The sequence below is a fragment of the Poromitra crassiceps genome (genome assembly GCF_964638095.1).
Source record: "Poromitra crassiceps genome assembly, chromosome: 16".
In the NCBI taxonomy this organism is placed as follows: domain Eukaryota; kingdom Metazoa; phylum Chordata; class Actinopteri; order Beryciformes; family Melamphaidae; genus Poromitra; species Poromitra crassiceps.
Window position 1 is genome coordinate 16,249,886 of NC_139645.1, and position 26,105 is coordinate 16,275,990.

A 26,105-nucleotide genomic window follows, 5' to 3' on the forward strand; every position below is an offset into this window, starting at 1 on the left:
TTATAATACATTTTTCATTTTCATTCCAACAACACATGAACAAAACAAACAGCTCAGACACATTAAAAAATAAAATAAAAAGTGCCCTTTCCTGACCATGAATGCATTTCTAATGGTGCTTTGTATGGAAATTGCCCTTTCCATGCCGTCACTGAAGGCAGCATTCAAAGAGAAATGCCTTTTCCGAGCTCTCTTGGCCTTGAATGCACCATTTGTAATAGGCCTCTGCATGGAGCAGTGTTTTTCTAAACTGCCCCTGAAGGCACCAACCCAAAAATGAACCCAAAAATTAATGAATAAATAAATACATAAATAAATAAATAAACCACCCAATAAATAAAAATCCAAAATATAGGGAACAAATGCAGAATTGTTGCTCTTGAAAATATTTTTTACTTTACACTATTGGAAAGGGATGTTGTGTTGTTGAATCCGCAAAAAATAAAAAAAATTCTAATACACCTTATCTAAATCTTCTGTCTTGCTTTTTAGAATTATGGTTAAAATGCATGGTATATTACAAGCCTCACTCAGTATCGTTCAATGTTTCTGCCTGTGTTGCTATCTGTTGTGTAGTACAACAACCTAAAGGGAGAAAAGGAGCAAATACATATTGATGCTTAAATGATTTCACAACAGTATTGCAACAGCATGCAACTTTTATATACTAATATTATTCAGTTATGGAGTTATTTTTCCGTGACAAGTCTCATCCTAAAATGAGATATTCCTCTAAATCTGGTTAAAATCGGAATATTTAAAATGAGTTATACCCCTAAATTGGCCTTCAAATTGCCTCAAATTTCCGTAGTTTTCTGTAGTGCCCTTTTATGAATTTGAGCCCCTGCCCCTCTAATGTTCTGTGCACGTGCCTGGTCCCCATCACTTTCTAAAAGCATCATTTGGTAAAAATGTTCTGAAAAATAGCTTTCTCTTTGGACAATAAGAAAACATACAACGCAATGTAAATATAGAAGAAAACACAAAAACACAAAAAAGTAACGTTATTCCTTGAGTTATTTGTACTTTGTACTATGTTTGTTACTTTAGATAGTGTGATTGCTGGGCTGACTGACATGCACGGTTGCTTTCTACAGTAGATGTGATATTGGCATTGTTGGGTTGACATGGTGTTGCAGCTGTGGTTGTAATGCATGATTTTTACTGGCTCACTGCTGTCACATGTTACTAATGTAAAGAGGAAGGAAGCTAGCTGAGGAAGGAAGCTAGCTTGCTCTTTACCTCCACAGTCTCCAGTCTGTCTGTGCCGACCACACAAGACGTCATCCTCCTCCACTGTAAGTCTTATTAGAGAAACTGTCTTTTAATGTTTTGTTTTATGGCTTATTGCTCAAAATGTAACAGCCATTTGAAAAAGTTATCATGCAGAACCGTCCAATTGTTTTAATACTTTGTTCAATGACGAGGGTAGTGATAGAGTCAGTAGACTGCACATTGTCAGATAATATTAGTAGTTGTGTTTTTGATGTGATAACTGATCTATTTCTCATGTTGTGTCCATCATGACGTCCCTGCTGACATGTTTGAACGTCTCTGCAGCCTGGACAGAGAGGAGAGGAGCAGTTATGACTTTTACAACAGCAGCAACTGGACTCATCGTCTTCCTTCTGTCTGTGCCAGGTATTGTACAATTATATTTTAGGCATTTTGCTGGCATGCTAAGAACAACCTACAGAGACTGTAGGGTAGAATAACGGTGCAGTGGCTCAGTGGTTAGCACTGTTACCTCACAGCAAGAAGGTCCCGGGTTCAAACCCCAGTCCGTTCCAGATCCAGGGGAGTTTGCATGTTTTCTCTGTGTTTATGTGGGTTTCTTCTGGGTCCTCTGGTTTCTTCCCACCATCAAAGTTGTGTTGGGGTTGTGTTGGTCTATGTTAGGGTTAATACTCCTGTCAGTGCCCCTGAGCAAGGCACTGGCACAAGAACTGGGGCTCCACGGGCGCTGCACTGCGGCTGCCGACTGCGGCTGCTGACTGCTCCTAGTTCTTGGAAGGTTCCTACTGTAGTAGAGGATATGGGTCTGTGTGACCCTGGTCTGTGTGACGGAAAGGAATTCCAGGCAACCAAAACATTTCATCCTAATCTGGACCCTCGTACTGCCAAGGACGCAGCTCTCCTGATATTTCGTCTGCAACTGAGCTCTTCCCCCCCAAACCCCCCCGCCTTGTTCCCCCCGACAGCTCTTGCATCATCCACCCCCCCCCCCCCCCTCTCCCTCTTCCTCCGATACATCCATCTGGCGCTGATCACAGCGAGCCACTTGCGTTGTTTGAGGAGCTAGTGCAACGGTGGCGCTGCGCACGCGGTGACCCGGCTGAGGGCAGTAGATGGTCCTTTGGAATCTGTACATAATGCAACAAATGTTTATGTATTGTATAATATTGAAGTGCGCCTTTATTACTTTAAAACTAGTAATAATGTATCTCAATTCTGAAGTGTGCCGTTATTACTAATCTCAAACTAGTAATGATGTTGTAATTATCCACTACTGTCTGATGTGAACCAAAGTGCCCTTCTGGGACATGTATTAAACTGATTGATTGATTGATTGATTGATTGATTGATTGATTGATTGATTGATTGATTGATTGATTGATTGATTGATTGATTGATTGGGTCAAATGCAGAGGATGAATTTCCCCACAGAGACAATACAGGATAAGTTAAATTCCTAAAGTAGGTGCACTACTATTCAACACTGTTGAGTGCAAAGGTCAAAGCCTGACTGCCCTGACATCATGTTGTGCACATTATAAAGACAGTTTGGGAAATGCTATTTCACGACAAGTGCATTTGGTGGTTAAAAACATGCAAAATGGGCATTTATTCATCTGAAGCCAGAGATGGGAAGTAACAAAGTATTTGTACTTAAGTACTGTAATGAAGTAATATTTTCCGGTATCTGTAGCCTACTTTATTTTTCTGACAACTTTTTGCTTTTACTCGCTACATTTTAACACAAACATCTGTATTCTCTACTCCTCACATTTTCAAAACAGGGTAGTTACTTTAATTTTAATGCACGGCACACGCTACTACCACCACTCCCTTTCTTCATGCATAGTCTAGGTCGCTTGACTTCCTCTCTCTCTCTCTCTCTCTCTCTCTCTCTCTCTCTCTCTCTCTCTCTCTCTCTCTCTCTCTCTCTCTCTCTCTCTCTCTCTCTCTCTCTCTCTCATCACATCACACCAACAATGTAGCCTAATGAAGGAGGAGTTACCTAGATGTCATTTGTCACTGTTTTGTGGAAAAACCATATCACACAAATGATTAATCAAAGTCTTAATACATCTTAAAACATGTTTGGAGATGATCTTTTAAGTTTAGGTTAATAGTCTTCAAACTATATTAATATGACGTGAGGTTTAGTTAGCTTTGCACAAAAACAGCCAGTAGTTTTATACTTTGTACATTTCAGAGCCTGTACTTTTTTACTTTTACTTGAGTAAACAAGTAACTGCGGCAATTATTTTCTTTCTGCCGGGGTTGTTCAACCTATGGTCCGCGGCCCACGGTGAGTAAAACAAAGACTGGATTCGGATTGGAGTTGATATATCAGAGGGCCGTAGCCGTGCCCCCCCCACAGAGGCTTAGCCGTCTCCCCCAGGTGGGGGGACAGCCTGCCACTACCCACCCTGTGAGCCCCATGGCTGGCCTCAGACACCCAGTACACCACTCTCACCACCCAGCCTGCCACTACCTGCCCTGTGAGCCCTATGGCTGGCCCCAGACACCCCTGCACCACCCTCACCACCCAGCTGACACTTAAGCACCCCTGCCACGTCAGAACTCTGTGACCCTGGTAATCCAAATTAAAACATTTTGGGTGTTTACGTATGTATATATATATATATATATATATAATGTTTGCATATGTATATATATATATATATATACATATGCAAACACACAAAATGTTTTAATTTGGATTACCAGGATTTTTTTTGCCGTTTTATTTATTTATTAAAGGAATATCTCATTTTAATTTAGTGACACGAAAAACTAACGTGAAATAGAGAGCTCCAGCTAAATTGTCAAATACCGCCGTCTGCTCGCTACCTAGGCACATGCATGTACTTAACCTAACTAACTTAACCTAACTTGCTATCCGGTGTGCACAACATTGTCAGACTAAACTTCGGCTGACACCCCAAAAACCTCCAATCCGCTAAAGAAAAATTTATATTGTGTGTTTATTAACTGGTCCCTGGCCTCCTATCATTTCACGAAAGAGGCCCCTGGGCAAAGCAAGTTGAGTATCCCTGCAACAGAGCAATGGCTTTTGTGCCCTGGCATGTGGCCTTGTGCCCTAAAAAAATGGCGATGCAGAAGGCCGGATGGCCTTGAACCTAAAATGGTGAAATTCCCACCCTGACCACAAGCATATCTCAAAGGGCTTTACACAGCATCATATACAGTACATGTCACACCCACAACTTGTTTAAGGCAACTAGCTACTAACCACTGAGCCACTGTGCTGCCTAAGATCATTTCAAAATGGCTGCATGTCCACGTTGAGGACATTATTCACAAGCTGTAAAATATAGAGAAGCCTGCCAGCAGTGTTATTGCTTTGATATTTACCATTAATACCACAATTTGTGTTTGGTTGTTGGTAGAATATTGTAAAAGACTATTCATGGCAGATATCTCCTCATTTCTCATGGAAGATTTCTCATTTATCTAATTTCATTCTGTCAACATTTTTCACTTACAACAGTAGTAACAGTAGTAATGGTCATGCACATGTAACCGAGTTGAATCAGCGCGGATTCCTCGTGAGTCCCGAGTGGTAGCGAGTGGATTGGTTAAACTCACTCCCCAGGTATAAAGGCATGTTAACCAGCTCCGCCAAGGGAGCTAGCTCTCTTGGTGTTGCGGTTAACACGCTGGACTCCCAAGCCGAAGGTCGGCAGTTCGAATCCACCCCTGGACAAGCCCTTAACATGGGTTGCTGCAAGTACCACCTACACAACGCCGTTACATTGGTGCCGTGACCCGGATGTCCAGTGGGTGTGGAGTGAGTTTAAGGGGGTGAGTGTAACCGAGTTGAATCAGCGCGGATTCCTCGTGAGTCCCGAGTGGTAGCGAGTGGATTGGTTAAACTCACTCCCCAGGTATAAAGGCATGTTAACCAGCTCCGCCAAGGGAGCTAGCTCTCTTGGTGTTGCGGTTAACACGCTGGACTCCCAAGCCGAAGGTCGGCAGTTCGAATCCACCCCTGGACAAGCCCTTAACATGGGTTGCTGCAAGTACCACCTACACAACGCCGTTACACACAGTTACAACAGTAGTAACAGTAGTCATGGTGATGCACACTTACAACAGTAGTAACAGTAGTAATGGTCATGCACAGTTACAACAGTAGTAACAGTGTAATGGTGATGCACAGTTACAACAGTAGTAACAGTAGTAATGGTCATGCACAGTTACAACAGTAGTAACAGTGTAATGGTGATGCACAGTTACAACAGTAGTAACAGTAGTAATGGTCATGCACAGTTACAACAGTAGTAACAGTAGTCATGGTGATGCACAGTTACAACAGTAGTAACAGTAGTAATGGTCATGCACAGTTACAACAGTAGTAACAGTAGTAATGGTGATGCACACTTACAACAGTAGTAACAGTAGTAATGGTCATGCACAGTTACAACAGTAGTAACAGTAGTAATGGTGATGCACACTTACAACAGTAGTAACAGTAGTAATGGTCATGCACAGTTACAACAGTAGTAACAGTAGTAATGGTGATGCACAGTTACAACAGTAGTAACAGTAGTAATGGGCATGCACAGTTACAACAGTAGTAACAGTAGTAATGGTGATGCACAGTTACAACAGTAGTAACAGTAGTAATGGTGATGCACACTTACAACAGTAGTAACAGTAGTAATGGTGATGCACAGTTACAACAGTAGTAACAGTAATAATGGTGATGCACACTTACAACAGTAGTAACAATAGTAATGGTCATGCACAGTTACAACAGTAGTAACAGTAGTAATGGTGATGCACAGTTACAACAGTAGTAACAGTAGTAATGGTGATGCACATTTACAACAGTAGTAACAGTAGTAATGGTCATGCACAGTTACAACAGTAGTAACAGTAGTAATGGTCATGCACAGTTACAACAGTAGTAACAGTAGTAATGGTCATGCACAGTTACAACAGTAGTAACAGTAGTAATGGTCATGCACAGTTACAACAGTAGTAACAGTAATAATGGTGATGCACACTTACAACAGTAGTAACAGTAGTAATGGTCATGCACAGTTACAACAGTAGTAACAGTAGTAATGGTGATGCACAGTTACAACAGTAGTAACAGTAGCATGTTGACACTTTATTTAAGGACACTGCACAACCCTCCAGCAGTGTGACTATTCTACAGAGGTGTTTTTTTCCCTTCTTTTTCTTTCCCGATTTTTTTTATCCCATTTTTTATCCCCCATTAGTGCTAATTCATTTATTTATCCTGGTTGCTGCTCCACCCTCTGCTGATCTGGGGAGAGCCGAAACTGGCTCCATGCTTCCTCCGAGACATGGGCAGTTAGCCAGCCGCTTCTTTTCACCTGACAGGGGAAGCTTCACCGGTAGGACATAGCACGTGGGAGGTTCACGCTATTCCAACCAGTTCACCTCCCTCTGAACAGGCGCCCAAACACTAGAAAGGCCGTCAAAGGGGTCACGTGACCCCTGTGAGTTAAAATAAAATATATCTTTGCACTCGATCGAGTTCCAAATCCCTACTTTCTTGACTTTTCCTAAATATGTCTGTTGTACCACCCTGTGTTCATACATTTTCAAAATCAGACCGGGATAAGATATATTCCTATGTAATTGCAAAAAAAATGTTTTTCCAAGGATGCAATGCTCTTTTTCTCTCAGCAGAGGTCGCAAGGGGACATTCTCCAAGGATGCAATGCTCTTTTTCTCTCAGCAGAGGTTGCAATGGGACATTCTGAAGTGAATAAGATTGATATCTATAGATAGATAGATAGATAGATAGATAGATAGATAGATAGATAGATAGATAGATAGATAGATAGATAGATAGATAGATAGATATTGTTTGATATTGTTGTTGAGACATGACTAATAATGATATGTGATATTATGGGTATGAATTACGAACATGACAAAAATGCCCTGTATTAGACACAGAGAGATCAAAGAGATAGATACAGTAGATAGGCAGACAGACAGATGAACGGACGGAAGGGCGGGCGAACGGACAGACAGAGAGACAGACACTGTACATGTGCAGTTATGTGCATATGGAAATTAACATTACCGTCCCAGCAAATATCGTCTTGACCATCGTCACCAGACGATAGAATTGTGGTTTGGCATCTACCATCTAAGTCTGACGTTCTCTCCACGTTCCTCCAAAGTAACGTTTAGACTGTCACTTCAAAACAAAAAATATTGATCTCATATTGCTTTGAAAACACCACATGTAGGTGTCTTTTGTGTATTTGTTGAATAAAATTACATTTGATTGACAATTTACCTGTTATGTGATCAGATAGTCACAGTGTACTCCACCTGCAATGACGACTTTTATTGAACGCCCTTTTCTTTTTTTAATATGGAAACACGTTTATGTCATATAAGTGCAGTGTCTCTTGCTATGGGCTTGTATTTATCACAAACTTCCTGAATCCTGTGGTATTGTCCCATTTCTCTTGCCGTAACTAAACGCAGTGTTGTGGGTTTTGAATGTGCTATGCTGTCTGCTAGTCACGTTGGTTACATTATCATAAATTATATAAATATACCTGTCTCACCGCTGGTTGAAATCATGAAACAGAATTAGCGAGGCAGCTAGCCTATCAATGCAACATGTCATGTCAGAATGCCAAGTGCTCAATGTTAAGTATCTCTATAGATGACCAAATCCGTAGTATTTGTAACTAATTCCGTGGCCTAATGGATAAGACACATGACTGCGAAGCGGGCGCCGCAGGTTCGAACGATGTAGCAAAAATCGTTGAATCTGGAGGTACAGTAGGCTATCTGCAATGCTGCTGCATGCACACTGTGCAGTTTTGTATCTGAATATCTGAATATAGCCGTTGTGGGAGCGGCATATTTCAAGGTTGTGGGGAAGTAGACAAATTACGTCGCTACGATGTTTGGGATATACTTTTAGACCCTGACTAGATGTAGTGGTTTGACGTGCAGCAGACGGTCGTTATACGTGAAAATGTTTGTTGGGATCCTCCATTTTCCTCTGTGGTGAATTATTTCTCCAATCGCTCTCTCAACTGACTTGGTTGAGCACAAAGCCATCAAACCCTCTCTTTAGATAGAGATCTCTCCCTAAATCGCGTTCTCTCCCACATCTAAAGTCACTCTCCGAGTCACCCTGTCCTTTTGGAGCTGCAGGGATGGAATTCTATTCAAATGCGAAATGTACTGGCCGGGGGGGGGAGGTGTAATTATGTGTGAAGTGGGAAGGACGCAATGGTCTCTCCCCAGATCGGCAGAGGGGTTGGAGCAGCGACCGGGGCAAGTAACAGGGGAGAAGATGGGGGAGGGGGGGGGGGACATAATGTAAAGAGAACATACCCCAGCAAACATTTTCACGTATAACGACCGTCTGCTGCACGTCAAACCACTACATCTAGTCAGGGTCTAATTATATATCCTAAATGGAAATCTTAGCGACGTAATTCCTCTACTTCCCCACAACGAAAGAAAAAAGATAGCACCTCATGGGGGATTCAATCCTGCGGCGCCCGCTTCGCAGTCCTGTGTCTTATCCATTAGGCCACAGAATTAGTTACAAATACTACGGATTTGGTCATATATAGAGATACTTAACATTGAGCACTTGGCATTCTGACATGACATGTTGCATTGATAGGCTAGCTGCCTCGCTAATTCTGTTTCATGATTTCAACCAGCGATGAGACAGGTATATTTATATAATTTACGATAGTGTAACCAACGTGACTTTAGCAGACAGCATAGCACATTCAAAACCCACAACACTGCGTTTAGTTACGGCAAGAGAAATGGGACAATACCACAGGATTCAGGAAGTTTGTGATAAATACAAGCCCATAGCAAGAGACACTGCACTTATATGACATAAACGTTTTTCCATATTAAAAAAAGAAAAGGGCGTTCAATAAAAGTCGTCATTGCAGGTGGAGTACACTGTGACTATCTGATCACATAACAGGTAAATTGTCAATCAAATGTCATTTTATTCAACAAATATACAAAAGACACCTACATGTGGTGTTTTCAAAGCAATATGAGATCAATATTTTTTGTTTTGAAGTGACAGTCTAAACGTTACTTTGGAGGAACGTGGAGAGAACGTCAGACTTAGATGGTAGATGCCAAACCACAATTCTATCGTCTGGTGACGTCGCGGTCAAGACGATGTTTGCTGGGATGTGCAGTGCAAGTAATTCTGCTGTGTGTGTGTGTGTGTGTGTGTGTGTGTGTGTGTGTGTGTGTGCATGTGCGCGTGTGTGTGTGTGTGTGTGTGTGTGTGTGCGCGCGTGCATGCGTGCGGAGGGAGGATACTACTTCTACTAGCAAAGTTTTTGTTTTGTGCAGTATGTGTGGTATCAACCAACCAGACAGACAGACAGACAGACAGACAGACAGACAGACAGGATAGATAGATAGATAGATTTTCAGCGTCCTTCTCACCTTTTTCAACCTAACCAGTTTGCATTCCTGAATAATAACAATAAGGCCTACGACGTGATAAGTACCCTAGCCTACAGTACTAGACACTGTGGGTGGGGCTGTTATGATCATTGTATTCACTGAGACACCAAGAGCTATAAATTAGCCCACAGGTAGCTGAGTAGTTGAGCAGTCTGTGTTCATTATTTACAATGCGTCCTGGAGGCAGGAGCAGAGAGCTCTACAGACGGAGACACTGGACGCCAGAGCAATTACTGGCCTTTATACAGAGTGTTTCAGAGGGGGAATCTGATGGCGAAGCAGAGGAATTGGCATGCGACCTAGAGAGTGATGATGAGAGAGATGATGATGGAAGTGGCGTTGTTATAGAATCTGATTCAGGTTCAGAATCAGAACCTGAGGTGACCACATCCATGGAAGAGACATCACCATCCATGCAAGAGACAGCACGAGATGGTACCGTATGGATTGAACAACCCCCTGGCTGTTCGAGAGGCAGAGCACCAGCGGCCAACATCATGAGAGAACCTCCAGGGCCCACACCTCACGCCAAGGAAAATATCACAAATCCACTGAGCAGTTTACTGTGTTTGCTTGACACAGAAATGTGGGAACAGATTCTAAAGTATACTCAGGCCGAGGCTGACCGAAACAATGCTGATATGTTCAATGTGACAATGGACCAACTAAAAGCATTTGTGGGTCTGGTTTATTTGAGAGGTATTACCGGTGGCAAAAGCCAGAAACTGGATGACTTCTGGTCTGCTGAAATGGGAAATCCTGTTTTCAAGGAGACAATGTCTCGCCAGAAATTCAAAGATATCATGCGCTATCTACGCTTTGATGACAAGAGCACAAGGGCTGCCCGCCTTGTCGAGGACAAATTTGCGATGATATCAGAGACATTTGATCGATTTGTGAAAAACAGCACTGCTTCTTACACGCCTGGGGAGAACATAACTGTTGATGAACAATTGTTCCCCACCAAGGCGCGCTGTCGTTTCACACAGTACATGGCCAATAAACCGGATAAATTCGGCATAAAATTCTGGGTAGCCGCTGATGTTGAAACCAAATACATGTTGAATTCCCATCCCTATCTAGGGAAAGACAACAGTAGGCCACCTGGACAGCGCTTATCGGACAATGTTGTGCTTCGTCTGATGGAGCCATTCCTGGAGAAAGGAATAAATGTAACGACAGACAATTACTTTACCTCGTTACCACTGGCAAACACTCTTTTGGCGCACAAAACCACCATTGTTGGCACAATGAATAGAATCAGACGAGAGATGCCCCCGTGTACAAAGGCACAGATGGAAAGATTTGCCTCCAAGGTGCTGAGGGCTGGACAAGCCACACTCACCGTTTACCAGGCAAAACCACGGAAAAACGTCTGCCTCCTCAGCCCAATGCACCAGACCGTTTCAACTGACAATGGCCCCAAGAAACTGCCCGAAACTGTTTCCCACTACAACAGCACTAAATATGGTGTTGATGTTATGGACCAGATGGCACGCTTGTATTCAGTAAAGGGAGGGACGAGGCGTTGGCCTGTAGCTGTGTTCTACAACATCCTAGACCTGGCTGCAATCAATGCACACATTCTGTACAAACAGTGCATGGACGTCAACATAACCAGAAAGAGATTTATTCTGGAGCTGGTGAAAGAGCTGTGTGCGCCTCAAAGAAGGGCCAGGGCTGTGCGATCAGTGGCACCATCAGTGGCACGTCGTAGGCTGCTTGAAACTCCTTCCCCTCCTACCAAACGAAAAAAGTGTCAAGTCGCCAGATGCAGTGGTAACAAGACTTGTGACATCTGTGAGGCATGTAGGCGTCTTGTCTGTGGGAAATGTACTAAGCCACCAACACCAACACCAAAGATCTGCTGCGAATGTTGATCACAAGACAGCCAGTTGAGCCGACTGTGCTGAAACGAAAGATAAAAAAAGACTGCTGTCACGAAAGACATTTTTCACCTAGTTCATGCAAAGTCAGCTGTATTTTTTTGTTTTATTTTACTGAATGTCAATGCACATTGTATTGTATGCTGCAGTAGAACCTACAAAATAAACCTGAACTTGCCCCAAGTTTCAAAATCAGCTTTTTGTATATTTATTGTTTATATAATGTATTATGTGTTTAGCTTTATTCAACATACACAAACTTGTGACATCTGTGAGGGACCATTTCAAGGTTCAAGGTTTTTAGCAGTGAAATTTGGGCCGCGGCCACTCTTGAGCCAGGTCGTAACACAGACCGATAAATAAATACAGACAGACAGACAGACAGACAGACAGACAGACAGACAGACAGACAGACAGACAGACAGGTAGATACAGACAGACAGTCAGACAGACAGACAGGCAGACAGACAGACAGACAGGATAGATAGATAGATCAGACAGGCAGACCTTCTCACCATTTCACACAAAATTACACCCCCCCCCCCCCCCCCCCCCCCCCGGCCAGTACATTTCGCATTTGAATAGAATTCCATCCCTTCACACAAAGGACAGAGAGACTCTCTCAGATTCCACACAAGAAGCGCCATCTAGTGATCATTATGTGCAAATGCACAGCCTCTCATTCAAATGACTTAGGGGTCACTCGACCCCTGTTGTGGCCCTGATAGTAGGTAAAAATGGCCCGGCTTTTCTAGTGTTAACGACCAGAGGAGGAACCACATTAGCAACCAGGATATTGCATGTTTTGGTGAAGGGGGTTCCTATATGAAGGAAACCACCGGGGGACACGGGGAGAACATGCAAACTCCACACAGAAAGGCCCTTTTGACAGATTCAACATTCTACAGAGGTGTTGAATGTTCCTGTGTCCCTGTGATAATGTATTATGGTCCAGACTTACAAGATGTAGTGACTTAGATGATGCTGCAGTCAGCAGCAGTTGTTCTTCAGAGGAGTTTGAAGCTTCCCAAAAGCATCTTAGATCATTTCTGTCTGTCTGAGTTGACCTGGAGCTGAGATGATCTGAGTGTTTTCACTGTAATAAATGTAGTCAGGTCTCCAGCAGCTTCACATACTGCAGCAGCTCCACTACAGATGAAAGTCACTGTTTTTATGAATGACTGTGGTTTGTGATGTGCTCTGTGTTACAGTGGTGCAGGGACAGGGTGGTGCCTGGTTCTTGACTTCTTACACTGATACTCACATCTGTGCTTTAAAAGGATCAGCAGTGGACATACTCTGCAACTACACATACCCAGCCTCCCAGACTGTCAAAGAAACATTCTGGTACACTAAACGGGAGGATGGTGAACATGTGGATCTGAACACAGACTCACAGTATGCAGGTCGTGTGGAGTATGACAGTGACCTGAAGAAACACAGGCTGAGAATCAAAGACCTGAGAGACACTGACTCAGATGAGTACATGTTCCTGTTCAGAACAAACAAAGATGGATGGTTTAATTCCCCTGGAGTCTATCTGACTGTCACAACAGGTAACACTGAGCTGAGGACTTGTTCATTCAATTCAAAATATAGTTCAACATCTTGGAAATACTGATGTTGTGTGTGTGTGTGTGTGTGTGTGTGTGTGTGTGTGTGTGTGTGTGTGTGTGTGTGTGTGTGTGTGTGTGTGTGTGTGTGTGTGTGTGTGTGTGTGTGTGTGTGTGTGTGTGTGTGTGTGTGTGTGTGTGTGTGTGTGTGTGTGTGTGTGTGTGTGTGTGTGTGTGTGTGTGTGTGTGTGTGTGTGTGTGTGTGTGTGTGTGTGATTGAAAGTCTCCAATGACATTTCTGTTCCATGTTCACATCCAGATCTCCCGAAGGTGACCAGATTGCAGTATTTTACCCAGGCAGCTCACCTGCAGTGTCTCAGCGGCAGCTGTCCTTTTCCTTCCTTCATCTGGTACAAGAATGGACAGAACATCAAGGAAGAAACTTCTTATTCTTATAGAGGCAACGTTGGTCCTGAAGACAGCTATTCCTGTGCTGTAAATGGACTTGAGTCCCTGCCAGTGTGTGAGTTTACTCCACAGTGTTTCACTGACAAAACGCCATCTGGTGGAGCTTTTTACCTAATGCACCATGACTACATCACTGCATGTATTTAGGTTAGAATAGCTAAGCTGTAATGTCTTGCTAAAATCTGCTTTTGTGTGTCCTGTGTGTTTGGGCTATATCATTCTGTTCTATGGTTGATTGTTGATCAGTTTGTTAGTAGGCTCATTTTCTGTAAAGTCTCTTGAGACGCATGTAATAAAACACCATCTAAATAAATAGACTTTGGGCGTGACCCCAGTGGGAACTATTAACAATTGAAATAAGTTCCATGATAAAACCCCATCCTCATCTTATAGTTAAGATTCAAGATTCACTTGAATAGCCACAGCAAGTAATCAGATTACAAATGAGGAATTTTGACTTAGTGCAAAAACAATATGGATAGATGAGGGTTGTCAGTGTCAATGGAGTGTTTGACAGATGGTTTGTTGTAGCCTGTGATCTCTCTCAAACCTTTCAAAACAGAGTCATTGTCTGAAACCTGCTGATGGATCGTTGCAGCATTGTCTTATCAAACCTGTATTTGCGCTCTTTAAACCACTATTAATGTACATTACATAATAATATATTTTCTTCCAGATGCTCCAAAGTTCCCCTCTGTGAGTTCATCTGGTGAAGCAGTGGAGGACAGTTCAGTGACTCTGACCTGCAGCAGTGATGCCAGCCCAGCAGCTACCTACACCTGGTACAAGAAGAATGGACCTCCAGACCAGGAAGCTTTGACATCAGGTCCACAGCTTGACTTGGTTTCCCTGCAGTCCTCTGACTCTGGACAGTATTACTGTGAAGCTGAGAATGAGCTGGGGACAAAGAGATCTGACTTCATCTCTGTTACTGTCACATGTGAGTCAAACACAACTCATACAATGTAGAAGATACCAGCAGCTTTCTTATCAGCCACGACAGCAGGGCATTGACTTCAGTTTTCAGTCCAAGTCTGTGTGTGTGTGTGTGTGTGTGTGTGTGTGTGTGTGTGTGTGTGTGTGTGTGTGTGTGTGTGTGTGTGTGTGTGTGTGTGTGTGTGTCATGGAAAATGTGGTGGTGGAGACACCTCTTGTCGCGAGAACTACAGAAGCTGTTTTGAGTACTTTTCCAGGTGTTTAAATATGTCAGTAATAGAGAGCCGCAGTAACGAGTCCGGAAATCATCGATGCTAACAGCCCTGGTTCTTCACAGTTTTCGCCTATGGGAGTTTTGAATGGGTTTTTGGCGCGATGCTTCTAATAATCTCTCTGGGCAACGCTGGCTTAATCAAACGCGAACCAGTGTTTAGTAATATCATCTTCACACACGAGGACCACTTTTACAAGTTTTGAAGCTTTTACGTGCCGTTAAAAGGGCGGCTAGCTAGCAAACGGCTAAATGAGACTACACTTTTGAGTCGATGGGGATATATACGTCAATAACGTCACCACTTAAAGGACGAACACGGAAATCCTCTTTCCCTCACCTGGTTCAGCCCGTTCAGCCCGGGGTAATCAGCGCACACATCAACAAAAGTCCAGGTTGAGCGCTGACGTGACGTGGAAGCCCAGTGTGTAGTTCTGGATTAGCTTAGCACAAGCTTTTTACCTCTAGGGCTCGCAGTTACGCTACAAAACTCATGAAAGTGGTCCTCATGTGTGAAGATTATCCCGCTGAACCTTGGTTTGCGTTTGATTAAACTTGCATTGCCCACAGACATTATTTGAAGCATTGCGCCAAAAACCCATTCAAAAATCCCATAGACAGAAACAGTGAAGAACCAGGAAGTTCGGGACTTCCGCATTCAGCCTACAAAAATACGTCATCCCTGCGGCTCTCTATTGACCTAAACATCCTGTAATCCCCCAATTAATAGTTTGTATTTTCATGTGATCTCTTCTCAGCTCCATGGAAATTAACAGCAGCTGCAGTGACTACGACTCTTCTCCTGGTTGTCATCGTGCTCATATGCCTATTTGCCTTCTTCTGGATCAGGTGAGCTATTCTGTTTAGAGGTAGAGGATGCCAGGATGGAAAACCCTGCCTTTATTTTAATTTGCCACAATGCACCAGTGTATGCACACACACACACACACACACACACACACACACACACACACACACACACACACACACACACACACACACACACACACAGACACACACACACACAGACACACACACACACACACACACACACACACACACACACACACACGATTAGAAGCACCATGGATCTTTCCCATCGTGGCTCGTCCTTCCTCCACAGGCCGGCCAGGAGCGATGGGCAGCTGCAGTGAAGCGCCCGGAGAGCGTTTCACTGTACAGTAGTTATGTTCTGTTAGTTAGACATTAAAGTTCAGTCATTTGTTCACTAATTCAGTTGTTTGTTCATTGTCCTCCTAACAGAAGGAAGAGGGCCTCCAGACAAACATCTGGACCTGGAGGAACACCAGCCAACAGGCTGCAGGTGAGGAAGAGGAACTCAACAAGTTTAGAGCAAAATAAAACAAGCTAAACATGTTGTCGCCCACCAGTGATGTAGATCCACCCATGGGTCAGTCCCATGCATTTCCAATGCCGCCCCCTAGCGGCACAAAGTCAACATTACAGTGTAAATTCACGTTCAAAGGACAATCACATGGTTGCAACACCAAACCACCGAAGTTCCATCTTTTTTTTAGATCATCTTTTTGACCAACAGCTTGGGGCCATTCAGGTTGAATATTTGGGTAGTTGGAGAGATAATGCTAATGCATAGGACTAGGTATTTCATACCTTTGTTTTTTCCAAACAAAGCCCTGCTCAGTCTGATTGAGATGTGTGTTGGTTCAGGGAAATCACCTCACCTTTACTCCAGGTTATCTCATATTATAGAGTCAACAAGGTCAAGGAGTGCAGGTAATGAGACTGAAGGTTCACTTAGGGCAGGGGTTACAAACCTTGTCCAACTGTGTTTGCGCGCAGGCGTGCATGTTTTGGGGCGCTCTCTCCATAGCGTGCCAAAGTCTCGCCAATGAGGAAATTAATTCGCCATTAATTTCCAGGCGTATCTTAAATGATGCGTGCGCGTTATAGTGTGCGTGAATGTGTCATGCATGTGTGCGTGTGTCCATTACTGACTTTGAAACGCTATCATCATCGATACAAGTTATTACTCACTCACTCTCTCTCTCTCTCTCTACGCCTGTGCCTCAGCTGTCTGTGCAGACCAGGGAGCTGGGGGCGGAGTCACACCCCCTTCCTTGTCACCTCGAGCCAGTCTCCCCCAAATCTCAGTGCAGACAAATCTCGCCACAAACACACAAAGTCACTTATAGAAGCGGCTGCACTGCTTAAGAATATTGGTTTGTTATTCAACTCGGCCCTGAAATTCGACCGGCAGATCAACTCTGTTGTAAAGGGAAGCTTCTTCCAACTCAGGCAGATAGTTAAAATCAAGTCCTTTCACTCTGTCCATTTTGACTTTGAGAAATTAATCCATCTCCTTGTTCTTGTAAAGTTTTTGTTATTGAGTCTCTTTCTGCAATAACTGCACGTTTATGGCAGTTATTATAGGCAGAGGTAATGTTATTACATTGCCTCGTTTCTTCGTGAGCCAGTTACATTGTCAACTATGAGGCAGGTCAGGTGATTGGTCAGTGCACTTTGTAATTTCTGGAAATCACTGCGGGCGAGCTGGAGGTCAGACTGATGCACAGAACGAAACAGGATGTGAGTTCATGTGATGGTTTAACAGGCTCGTAGGATACATGCAAGATGGACTGTTTCCATGACTGTTTTATCAGTTGTGCTGTCCTGCATTGTCACCTTGGTGAACTTCATATTGTTTGTTGCAGAGTGTCAGCTATGAGAACTAGTGCCTCCAGCCTCCAGATCCCAGCCAGACCCCACCTACCAGAGCCTCAGCCCAGCCACCATGGATCATCAGGACCAAACATACTCTACTCTCCCACAGACTAGAGAGTAGCAAAGTGCTGAGATGCTAGAGTTACCTGTAGGGCTTGCAATTAACTTTTTTGATCACCAGCCAATATCGTTTCTAGATCAGCCAATCAGAATTTCCACTAGCCAAAATATTTTTCTTGAAATACATCAGATTATAAGTGCTACTAAATATTAGTAAAAAATAAAATAAAAATATAGCATAATAAATCATAAATTAGTTTTTCACTGATTTTCCTAAATTGCGTTGATTTCAAAATTATAAAAATAAAAGGAGATCAAAAAGAAAGAAATAACCCTTCCACAACCACCATATACTACTGATGTTCGAATGATACAAATCTGGTTGAAAATGGGCGGAGTGTTCCTTTAAGGCTGTGAATACCTATATGTGACTTGCAAATATTGTGTGATGTTATTGGCTGTAGATTGGAACCACAGTTTTGACCCACGCCTTAAAGGTAAGGGTGAGAAGGTCAGCGTCACTACGATATGATCATGATACATAAGTCACGATACAATAATTATTGTGATTTCAAAAAATATTGCGATTTATTACATTTTTTTTTGCATCCGTTTTATCTAATTAGATCAAGTTTCTAGGCTGTCCATCTCACTTCAATCATTTTTATTGCAGCAAAATTGGATTGCCAAGCAGACAGACTGACCAACACTGTCATAAAAACCTCTCATAAATGTATATAATAAAACATTACAATACTTGGCATTTGTGTAATATGATTTATTGGCACACAAAATATCACAATAATGCTGTATCGCCCCCCCACCCCTACTTAAAGTTGATCAAAGATACATGACCTGTTGACCACATGTTGTATATACTGTACTAGTTGTTTTATGTTTCTGAATGATTTGATTTCTTAAGTTTGATTCATTTTTTATTCATAAACAGTTGTAGTTCTTTGATCACTGATTTCTTTAAACATGCAATGTCTAATGTTTGATGTTTCTGAATGATTTCATTTATAGTTGTTTGATTTTTAATGTTTGATTTCTTTTTACTCATATCAAAAATGTATAGTGTAATGATTCATTATTCATGATTCTGTGTCTGTGATTTGAATTTTAGGTGCTGGGGTCCCCAGTGCCTTCAAAGCCTTCCTTCAGATATGATTATGTTTTTGAGTCTGGAATAGGACGATGTGTATAATCCAATCCCTTGTAAACAATTTAATCAAATAAAGAAAAAAAAAAAGAAAAAAAATCTGTGTCCCACTGACTGCAGCTGAGCACATCTTTGAGCATAAAGGAGAACATTTAAATGTGTACGTAGTTTCATATAAGCCTACCAAAATGACCACATCAACATTTCCATTTTCACCTGCATGCAGAGGGTGGGGGTGGGGCCTTCTTCAATATTTACACCAGTGTTTTATCACCAATCTTGACTAAAACTGTTTTCTTCTCAAGTGTTCACGCTGGTGCACTCCCACACACACACACACAGACACAGACACACACACACACACACACACACACACACACACACACACACACACACACACACACACACACACACACACACACACACACACACACACACACACACACTCCCACACACACACACACGCACGCACGCACACACACACACACACACACACACACACACACACACACATCAGTGTTCACACCAAAAGCTGCCCACCCTCTGAGCTCGGAATACGAACTGCTTCCATCCGGCCTTTGCCTTCATGCCCCTCTGGCTCTAAGAAAAACAGATATAAAAACTCCTTTGTGCCTGTCTCCATTAGAGCTAGAAACACTGCAGAGGCAAAAATATAACGCACTTTACTGTTGCTGCTGTTCAGTTGACTTACTCGCTGTTCAGTCTGTCTTTCAGTTATTTTGTTACACAACCTACCTTATAGAGGTATGTATCTTAACCTGCAGAAATGTTTGTTGTTTTACTTGTTTTATGGGGTTATTTGCGTTTCATTATACAATGATACATTGTAGCATCTCTCTTGTAATGGGTTGCGCTGAGAGTCTGTCAGGGCAATTTCTTGGCCTCACCGTAGCATCTACTTGCACTTTGCACTGATGCGCACCTTGAACTATTTATGCCTGTTTAGTTGCACTTTGTATCTGTTATAGTTTACTCTTACTTGCACTTTGAATTGTGGTTTACTGTAATTTTTACTTGTATGTACAGTATATATCCCACCTCGCTTCCCTCAAAAGGCCTTTTGCTTTTTGAGAGGCTGCTTTTGTATATAAGGATCTGTTCTTAATTGCTTGCCTGGGTAAATAAAGGTACAAAAAAACAACGTCTGAGTTTGTTTAAATTGATATTGATATTGTTAAAATTGAAAGTTGAGAAAAGAATAGAAAAGAAAAGAAAATAACCAGACAATGTCTCTGCCCCTGTATGTCTTAGCTTGTTTATAAGTCTGTCTTGTTTATGTCTTTAACTTATTTGTACCATTATGTTTTCCTTGACTTACAGAGCACTCCTCCAACGCGAGGCGCGCTGGATCCATGCGCTGCACACAGCCGCTCCCCACGGCCTCAATGAAGACGACGCTAGGGACATGCCCCCAGTACTTTTTACAAATGGCCGATTGTGTCCCCATCACTTTCTAAAAGCATCATTTGGTAAAAATGTTCTGAAAAATAGCTTTCTCTTTGGACAATAAGAAAACATACAACGCAATGTAAATATAGAAGAAAACACAAAAACACAAAAAAAGTAACGTTATTCCTTGAGTTATTTGTACTTTGTACTATGTTTGTTACTTTAGATAGTGTGATTGCTGGGCTGACTGACATGCACTGCTGCTTTCTACAGTAGATGTGATATTGGCATTGTTGGGTTGACATGGTGTTGCAGCTGTGGTTGTAATGCATGATTTTTACTGGCTCACTGCTGTCACATGTTACTAATGTAAAGAGGAAGGAAGCTAGCTGCTCTTTACCTCCACAGTCTCCAGTCTGTCTGTGCCGACCACACAAGACGTCATCCTCCTCCTCTGTAAGTCTTATTAGAGAAACTGTCTTTTAATGTTTTGTTTTATGGCTTATTGCTCAAAAATGTAACAGCCATTTGAAAAAGTTATCATGCAGAACCGTCCAATTGTTTTAATACTTTGTTCAATGACGAGGGTAGTGATAGAGTCAGTAGACTGCACATTGTCAGATAATATTAGTAGTTGTGTTTTTGATGTGATAACTGATCTATTTCTCATGTTGTGTCCATCATGACGTCCCTGCTGACATGTTTGAACGTCTCTGCAGCCTGGACAGAGAGGAGAGGAGCAGTTATGACTTTTACAACAGCAGCAACTGGACTCATCGTCTTCCTTCTGTCTGTGTCAGGTATTGTACATTTATATTTTAGGCATTTTGCTGGCATGCTAATGTAACGGCGTTGTGTAGGTGGTACTTGCAGCAACCCATGTTAAGGGCTTGTCCAGGGGTGGATTCGAACTGCCGACCTTCGGCTTGGGAGTCCAGCGTGTTAACCGCAACACCAAGAGAGCTAGCTCCCTTGGCGGAGCTGGTTAACACGCCTTTATACCTGGGGAGTGAGTTTAACCAATCCACTCGCTACCACTCGGGACTCACGAGGAATCCGCGCTGATTCAACTCGGTTACACTAAGAACAACCTACAGAGACTGTAGGGTAGAATAACGGTGCAGTGGCTCAGTGGTTAGCACTGTTACCTCACAGCAAGAAGGTCCCGGGTTCAAGCCCCAGTCCGTTCCAGATCCAGGGGAGTTTGCATGTTTTCTCTGTGTTTATGTGGGTTTCTTCTGGGTCCTCTGGTTTCTTCCCACCATCAAAGTTGTGTTGGGGTTGTGTTGGTCTATGTTAGGGTTAATACTCCTGTCAGTGCCCCTGAGCAAGGCACTGGCAGAAGAACTGGGGCTCCACGGGCGCTGCACTGCGGCTGCCGACTGCGGCTGCTGACTGCTCCTAGTTCTTGGAAGGTTCCTACTGTAGTAGAGGATATGGGTCTGTGTGACCCTGGTCTGTGTGACGGAAAGGAATTCCAGGCAACCAAAACATTTCATCCTAATCTGGACTCTCGTACTGCCAAGGACGCAGCTCTCCTGATATTTCGTCTGCAACTGAGCTCTTCCCCCCCAAACCCCCCCGCCTTGTTCCCCCCGACAGCTCTTGCATCATCCACCCCCCCCCCCCTCTCTCCCTCTTTGTCGTGGATAATTCTATATGAATATGTCGAAATAAATAGGACAACCTCTCAGTCGCTGCGAAGATATGAATCTGTTTATTTCTAACCACACATAAGCATTTATAGGCAGCTTTGCACGCAGAGCCCAAATTCCCACAATGAAAGGAAACCACACCACCTAGCTAATCGTCCCTCAGGGACCTTGTTGTTGACCACTTTTCACCTAGAAACGATCTCACTGTTCCATGCCTGAGTCATACAAAAAATCTTCCACATATCCTCCCTTTCTGACCTTTAAGTCAGATCTAGGTTTGGACAATGGATTTTTGCATATTCACATGCCTGTCTCAAAGTGAAACCGCCGTTCCCTTTCATGACATAAAAATGACAATGTTATATATTGGAATATATGACCTTATATTAACAGGTGTTACAATCTGTAAAATATAGGCTATATTAAGAATAAAATGAAATAATAAAACATGACAATAATAAAAAATGAAAAATGATTAAAAATAAAAGTAAACCACAATCTTTTCAGAGAAATATGTCTATACAATCATCATTCCCTCCCTTATAGACCTATTTCTCTAACATATTGTTCTTTAAGCATTGCAATTGTTTTTTCAAATTAATATGAACCTTAAATTAATATACCCAAATATGTATGGCATACTGGGATAAAACTTAAACAGAAATAAAATAAAAAATAAAGTCAAAATAATAAACATAATAAGGATGTCTTTGATTAAGTATTCAGATATAGACCACCCTGTTATAACATATATTCCTATATACTGGTATAATGGCACACCACTTGTGTGTGTCTAGTGTATATATTTCTCTTTTCAAATAAAAATGAACCTGAAACTATCTTGATGACGACAACCTCATGGGCCCCACCCACTCTTCCAGTGAGCTATTTCCATCTATTTCCTTCTCCACCCCTTGGGGATAAACACATCAAGCATCTGGTTCTTTATAGACTATATAAAAAATAATAAAAAGTAATAAACTAAATATAAAGTAAATATAACCAAATTAAAATGACATGGAACAACCGTGTGCATATATATGTATATATATATTAGATAATGACCAGCAACTCACCACCTGTCTGTGTGTATCAGTGTGTGTGTGTGTGTGTGTGTGTGTGTGTGTGTGTGTGTGTGTGTGTGTGTGTGTGTGTGTGTGTGTGTGTGTGTGTGTGTGTGTGTGTGTGTGTGTGTGTGTGTGTGTGTGTGTGTTGGAGCACTTGGTATATATCCAACCCCCATGCTGTTGACTCTTGTGCTCTTCCGGTGCAGAGAGAGAACTTCTTCTGGCTTGGGGCATAGGGACGACACTGGTTTTCACTTTTTGTTCTGCTATTTGGGGTGATCTCTCAGATCCTCCAACCCGAGAGCCGGCCCACCGCAGATTGTGCCAATTTTACCTGACTGGCCTTTCCTCTCAGCCAACACAGATGACTTCAGCCTTCAGTGTCTCCGCCCCCTTTTCACAATACTCTCTCCGGCTCATCATTCAACTGTCATTCATTCGAATATGGCAATGTCGGGGTCCCGTTGTGTATATAAGTGTTTATCTCAGTGCATTGCTCCGATCATTACACATAAGCTTGGTAATACATATATACATACACACAGCATCCACAAGCAACTACATTTCCACCAACCATCCCATGTGTGTATCCCATGTGTATACCAGATATATTCAAAACCTCTTCACTTACCAGCATTTCACAATTGAGACCTATTCAAAAATTAATCACATAGACCAACAATGTTTGTCATCAACTCTAACTGAAACAAAAACACTCCTTCAGCATATCAACAATTCATTTCATTACTCTTTGTTGATTTAGACCACATCCTCCAAAAACATCATACTGACTTCAATCACCAGAACCAGGATACGTGCAGGTCTGTAGTACATATTGCTGATTCTGGCAATGTGCCCATCAGTTCAACGCTAAATGTGAAAAATAAATCTACCACATGCACCTCTGCATACAACTATGAATTGATTATACATATCACTGGACATAAACGCATCAAATAATTCATCTCGATTCATTCATTCATCTACAATAAACAAAACACATGACCTTATCCTCCAGACACAGGATACATCTGTCAGTTTGACACTCAGACAAACATAAAACATTAGACATATACATTCAATTCACATAACTTGACATGACCCACAAACATGTGACATGACATAACACAAAGACAGTTAGATTACAGTATCTCGGAGGAAGGAGCTGCATGTCTGTAGTAGCCCCCCCCCCCCTTTCTTTTCCAATCCACTGTGAAGATGATTGCCTCATACTGTATAGCAAAACAGCAGCAACAGGCGAGAGAGAATTGCCTGGCCTAGCAACGCTCTCCCGTCTGCTGTTTTAAATCCTTTGCACAAAGTTGATGCAATATCGTCCTCTTCTTTACGCGCAAGTAGATGTAATAAGTCCTTATATATATTCCTCAGACAGTCCGATAGTTCAATTGTATTCCACTTTGCCAGCGTCCCGTGGGACCCTGGCACACCAGTTAGTTATGGTGGGACACATTACTGGTGAATGTATACTCATCTGCATTGATCCAGTTGTCCATGTTCCTTCCTGTCCACAACTCATCTGAGTTCATTGAGTCTGTCTCTCCAGACATAAGATCAGACAGTCCTGTCCATCACCAGTAGTGCCACACCCATTGTCATCTGTCAGGCAAAACGTTCATGAGCATTCTTCACATCTTTAAATATTTCACAACAACCCTACTAACCCACATACCATTCTATTTTATTATTGTTGTAATGCCTATTATCGAAACCAACTCCCCATAAACCCTTGGGAGTGAACTAATTCAAAACTAATTTTTCATAACTCTTTCTGTCTTTCAAACATACTGAAACATTTTCCTCTCTGGCCTTCCTTTGCCCCACTATTTTCTTTTTGACTTCCTCAAACCATTTATTTTCCTTGCTTCTTTTTCAAAACTGTACATTTCTAGAATTTGCTTCACCACAATTTTGGTTCACCCTTTTTGACATAGTTTAGACTCTATTCTCCTAATTTATCTTAACATATCTATATACTCATATTTAAGTTTGTTTGTTGTGAAATACTCATCTTTCATCTTTATTGGTCTGGCTCCTCCTTTGACTGTGTCCTCCACTTCCTGTCTCATTTCCGTTCCTTGAACAGCTTCCTCAGAGTCACTGCTCTCTATTGAAGTTACAGTCCAGTTCAGTTTGAGTGCTCATCTGATGTATGACCCCTTGATGACAGATGGAGGTCATACAGCAGCCACACATCACCACTCAGGTCAATGACATTTGCCTGGGTGGGGACAGGAAAACAGGTGACAGCACCAGGTGCCAACAAAAATCAAATGCTCCTATTTGATGTAACTAATTGTCTATTTACAATATTTGTTGCTGTTTATTGTTCAGAAAAGAAACCCAAAAGTTACCCCTGTCCTTAGTTGTGTCTTCTGGTGGGGTCATCACGCTTGTGACCCTTTCGTTTTTAGTGTCTCCCCATCCTCTGCAAATAGGGCTCAAATAGATGGACTTCAGACACTAAATCTCCATTGTATTCTAAACCACTCAAACGAAAATGAAAGCAAGCTTTTGGTCATAATCACTTAAGCTGTTAGTATGCATGCTGAGTGTATCCTTGTACACATGCTGGGTGTATTCATTTACAATGATGCAGAAAAGAATAAGCTCTTGATTATGACCACTTACTAGCGCATGCTGGGTGTACAGACTATATGACACATGCTTCTTTCTCCTGTAACTTCCTTCACTCATATAGGCAATTGTAGTTATTTGACTCCAAAAACTCCCAAAACTCCTCCCTTTCATCCTTCTCTCTATCGCGTTATTAGAGAGGATGATATAATATCTGATCTATGTATACACATTAATGACAGGAAAGGCAAGGGAGGCTTGCTGGGGACAGCCATCCCTTTCTAACCCCTGCATGTATGTTGTTGGCTGACTGCCCATTGGCCGTGTAACAGTTGCCTGTATGCCTGCAGCCCAATGATCCCTATTTTTAGCTTTATTGGCGAGTTCAGTGATTTGTAGCTGTGCAAACTTTATCTGTTGTTCTCTCTCCTGTTTCAACTTTTGCTCATTTTCTCATTGTTTTGCATAAGTCTGAATCAAATGTTCCCTCCCTTGGCCAAGGTGTGTCAAAATATTTAGTTCGTTCATGCCATTTTCCTGACAAGCTATGTATTACATCTTTAATCGCTGGGTTCTTAGCCCCCAGCATTATCACAGCTGTCATAGGCCTACTCAT

The 26,105-nt window shown here is 42.3% G+C and overlaps 2 protein-coding genes across 2 annotated transcripts in view; one reads left to right on the plus strand and one right to left on the minus strand.

The window, feature by feature from the left end:
- nav2a (neuron navigator 2a) overlaps positions 1 to 26,105 on the minus strand; it is a gene marked incomplete at its 5' end in the record, with an annotated part of 855,299 nt that overhangs the window by 364,017 nt on the left and 465,177 nt on the right. The gene's annotated exons all lie outside the window — the stretch shown is intronic.
- LOC310791648 (nectin-4-like) lies at positions 1,260 to 18,827 on the plus strand. Its single transcript, XM_083653300.1, has 8 exons — positions 1,260 to 1,298; positions 1,561 to 1,641; positions 12,821 to 13,165; positions 13,482 to 13,685; positions 14,307 to 14,570; positions 15,596 to 15,686; positions 16,101 to 16,161; positions 17,531 to 18,827. The coding sequence occupies exons 2-8, from the start codon at positions 1,587 to 1,589 to the stop codon at positions 17,549 to 17,551; spliced, it is 1,041 nt and encodes a 346-aa protein (XP_083509426.1). The 5' UTR covers positions 1,260 to 1,298; positions 1,561 to 1,586; the 3' UTR covers positions 17,552 to 18,827.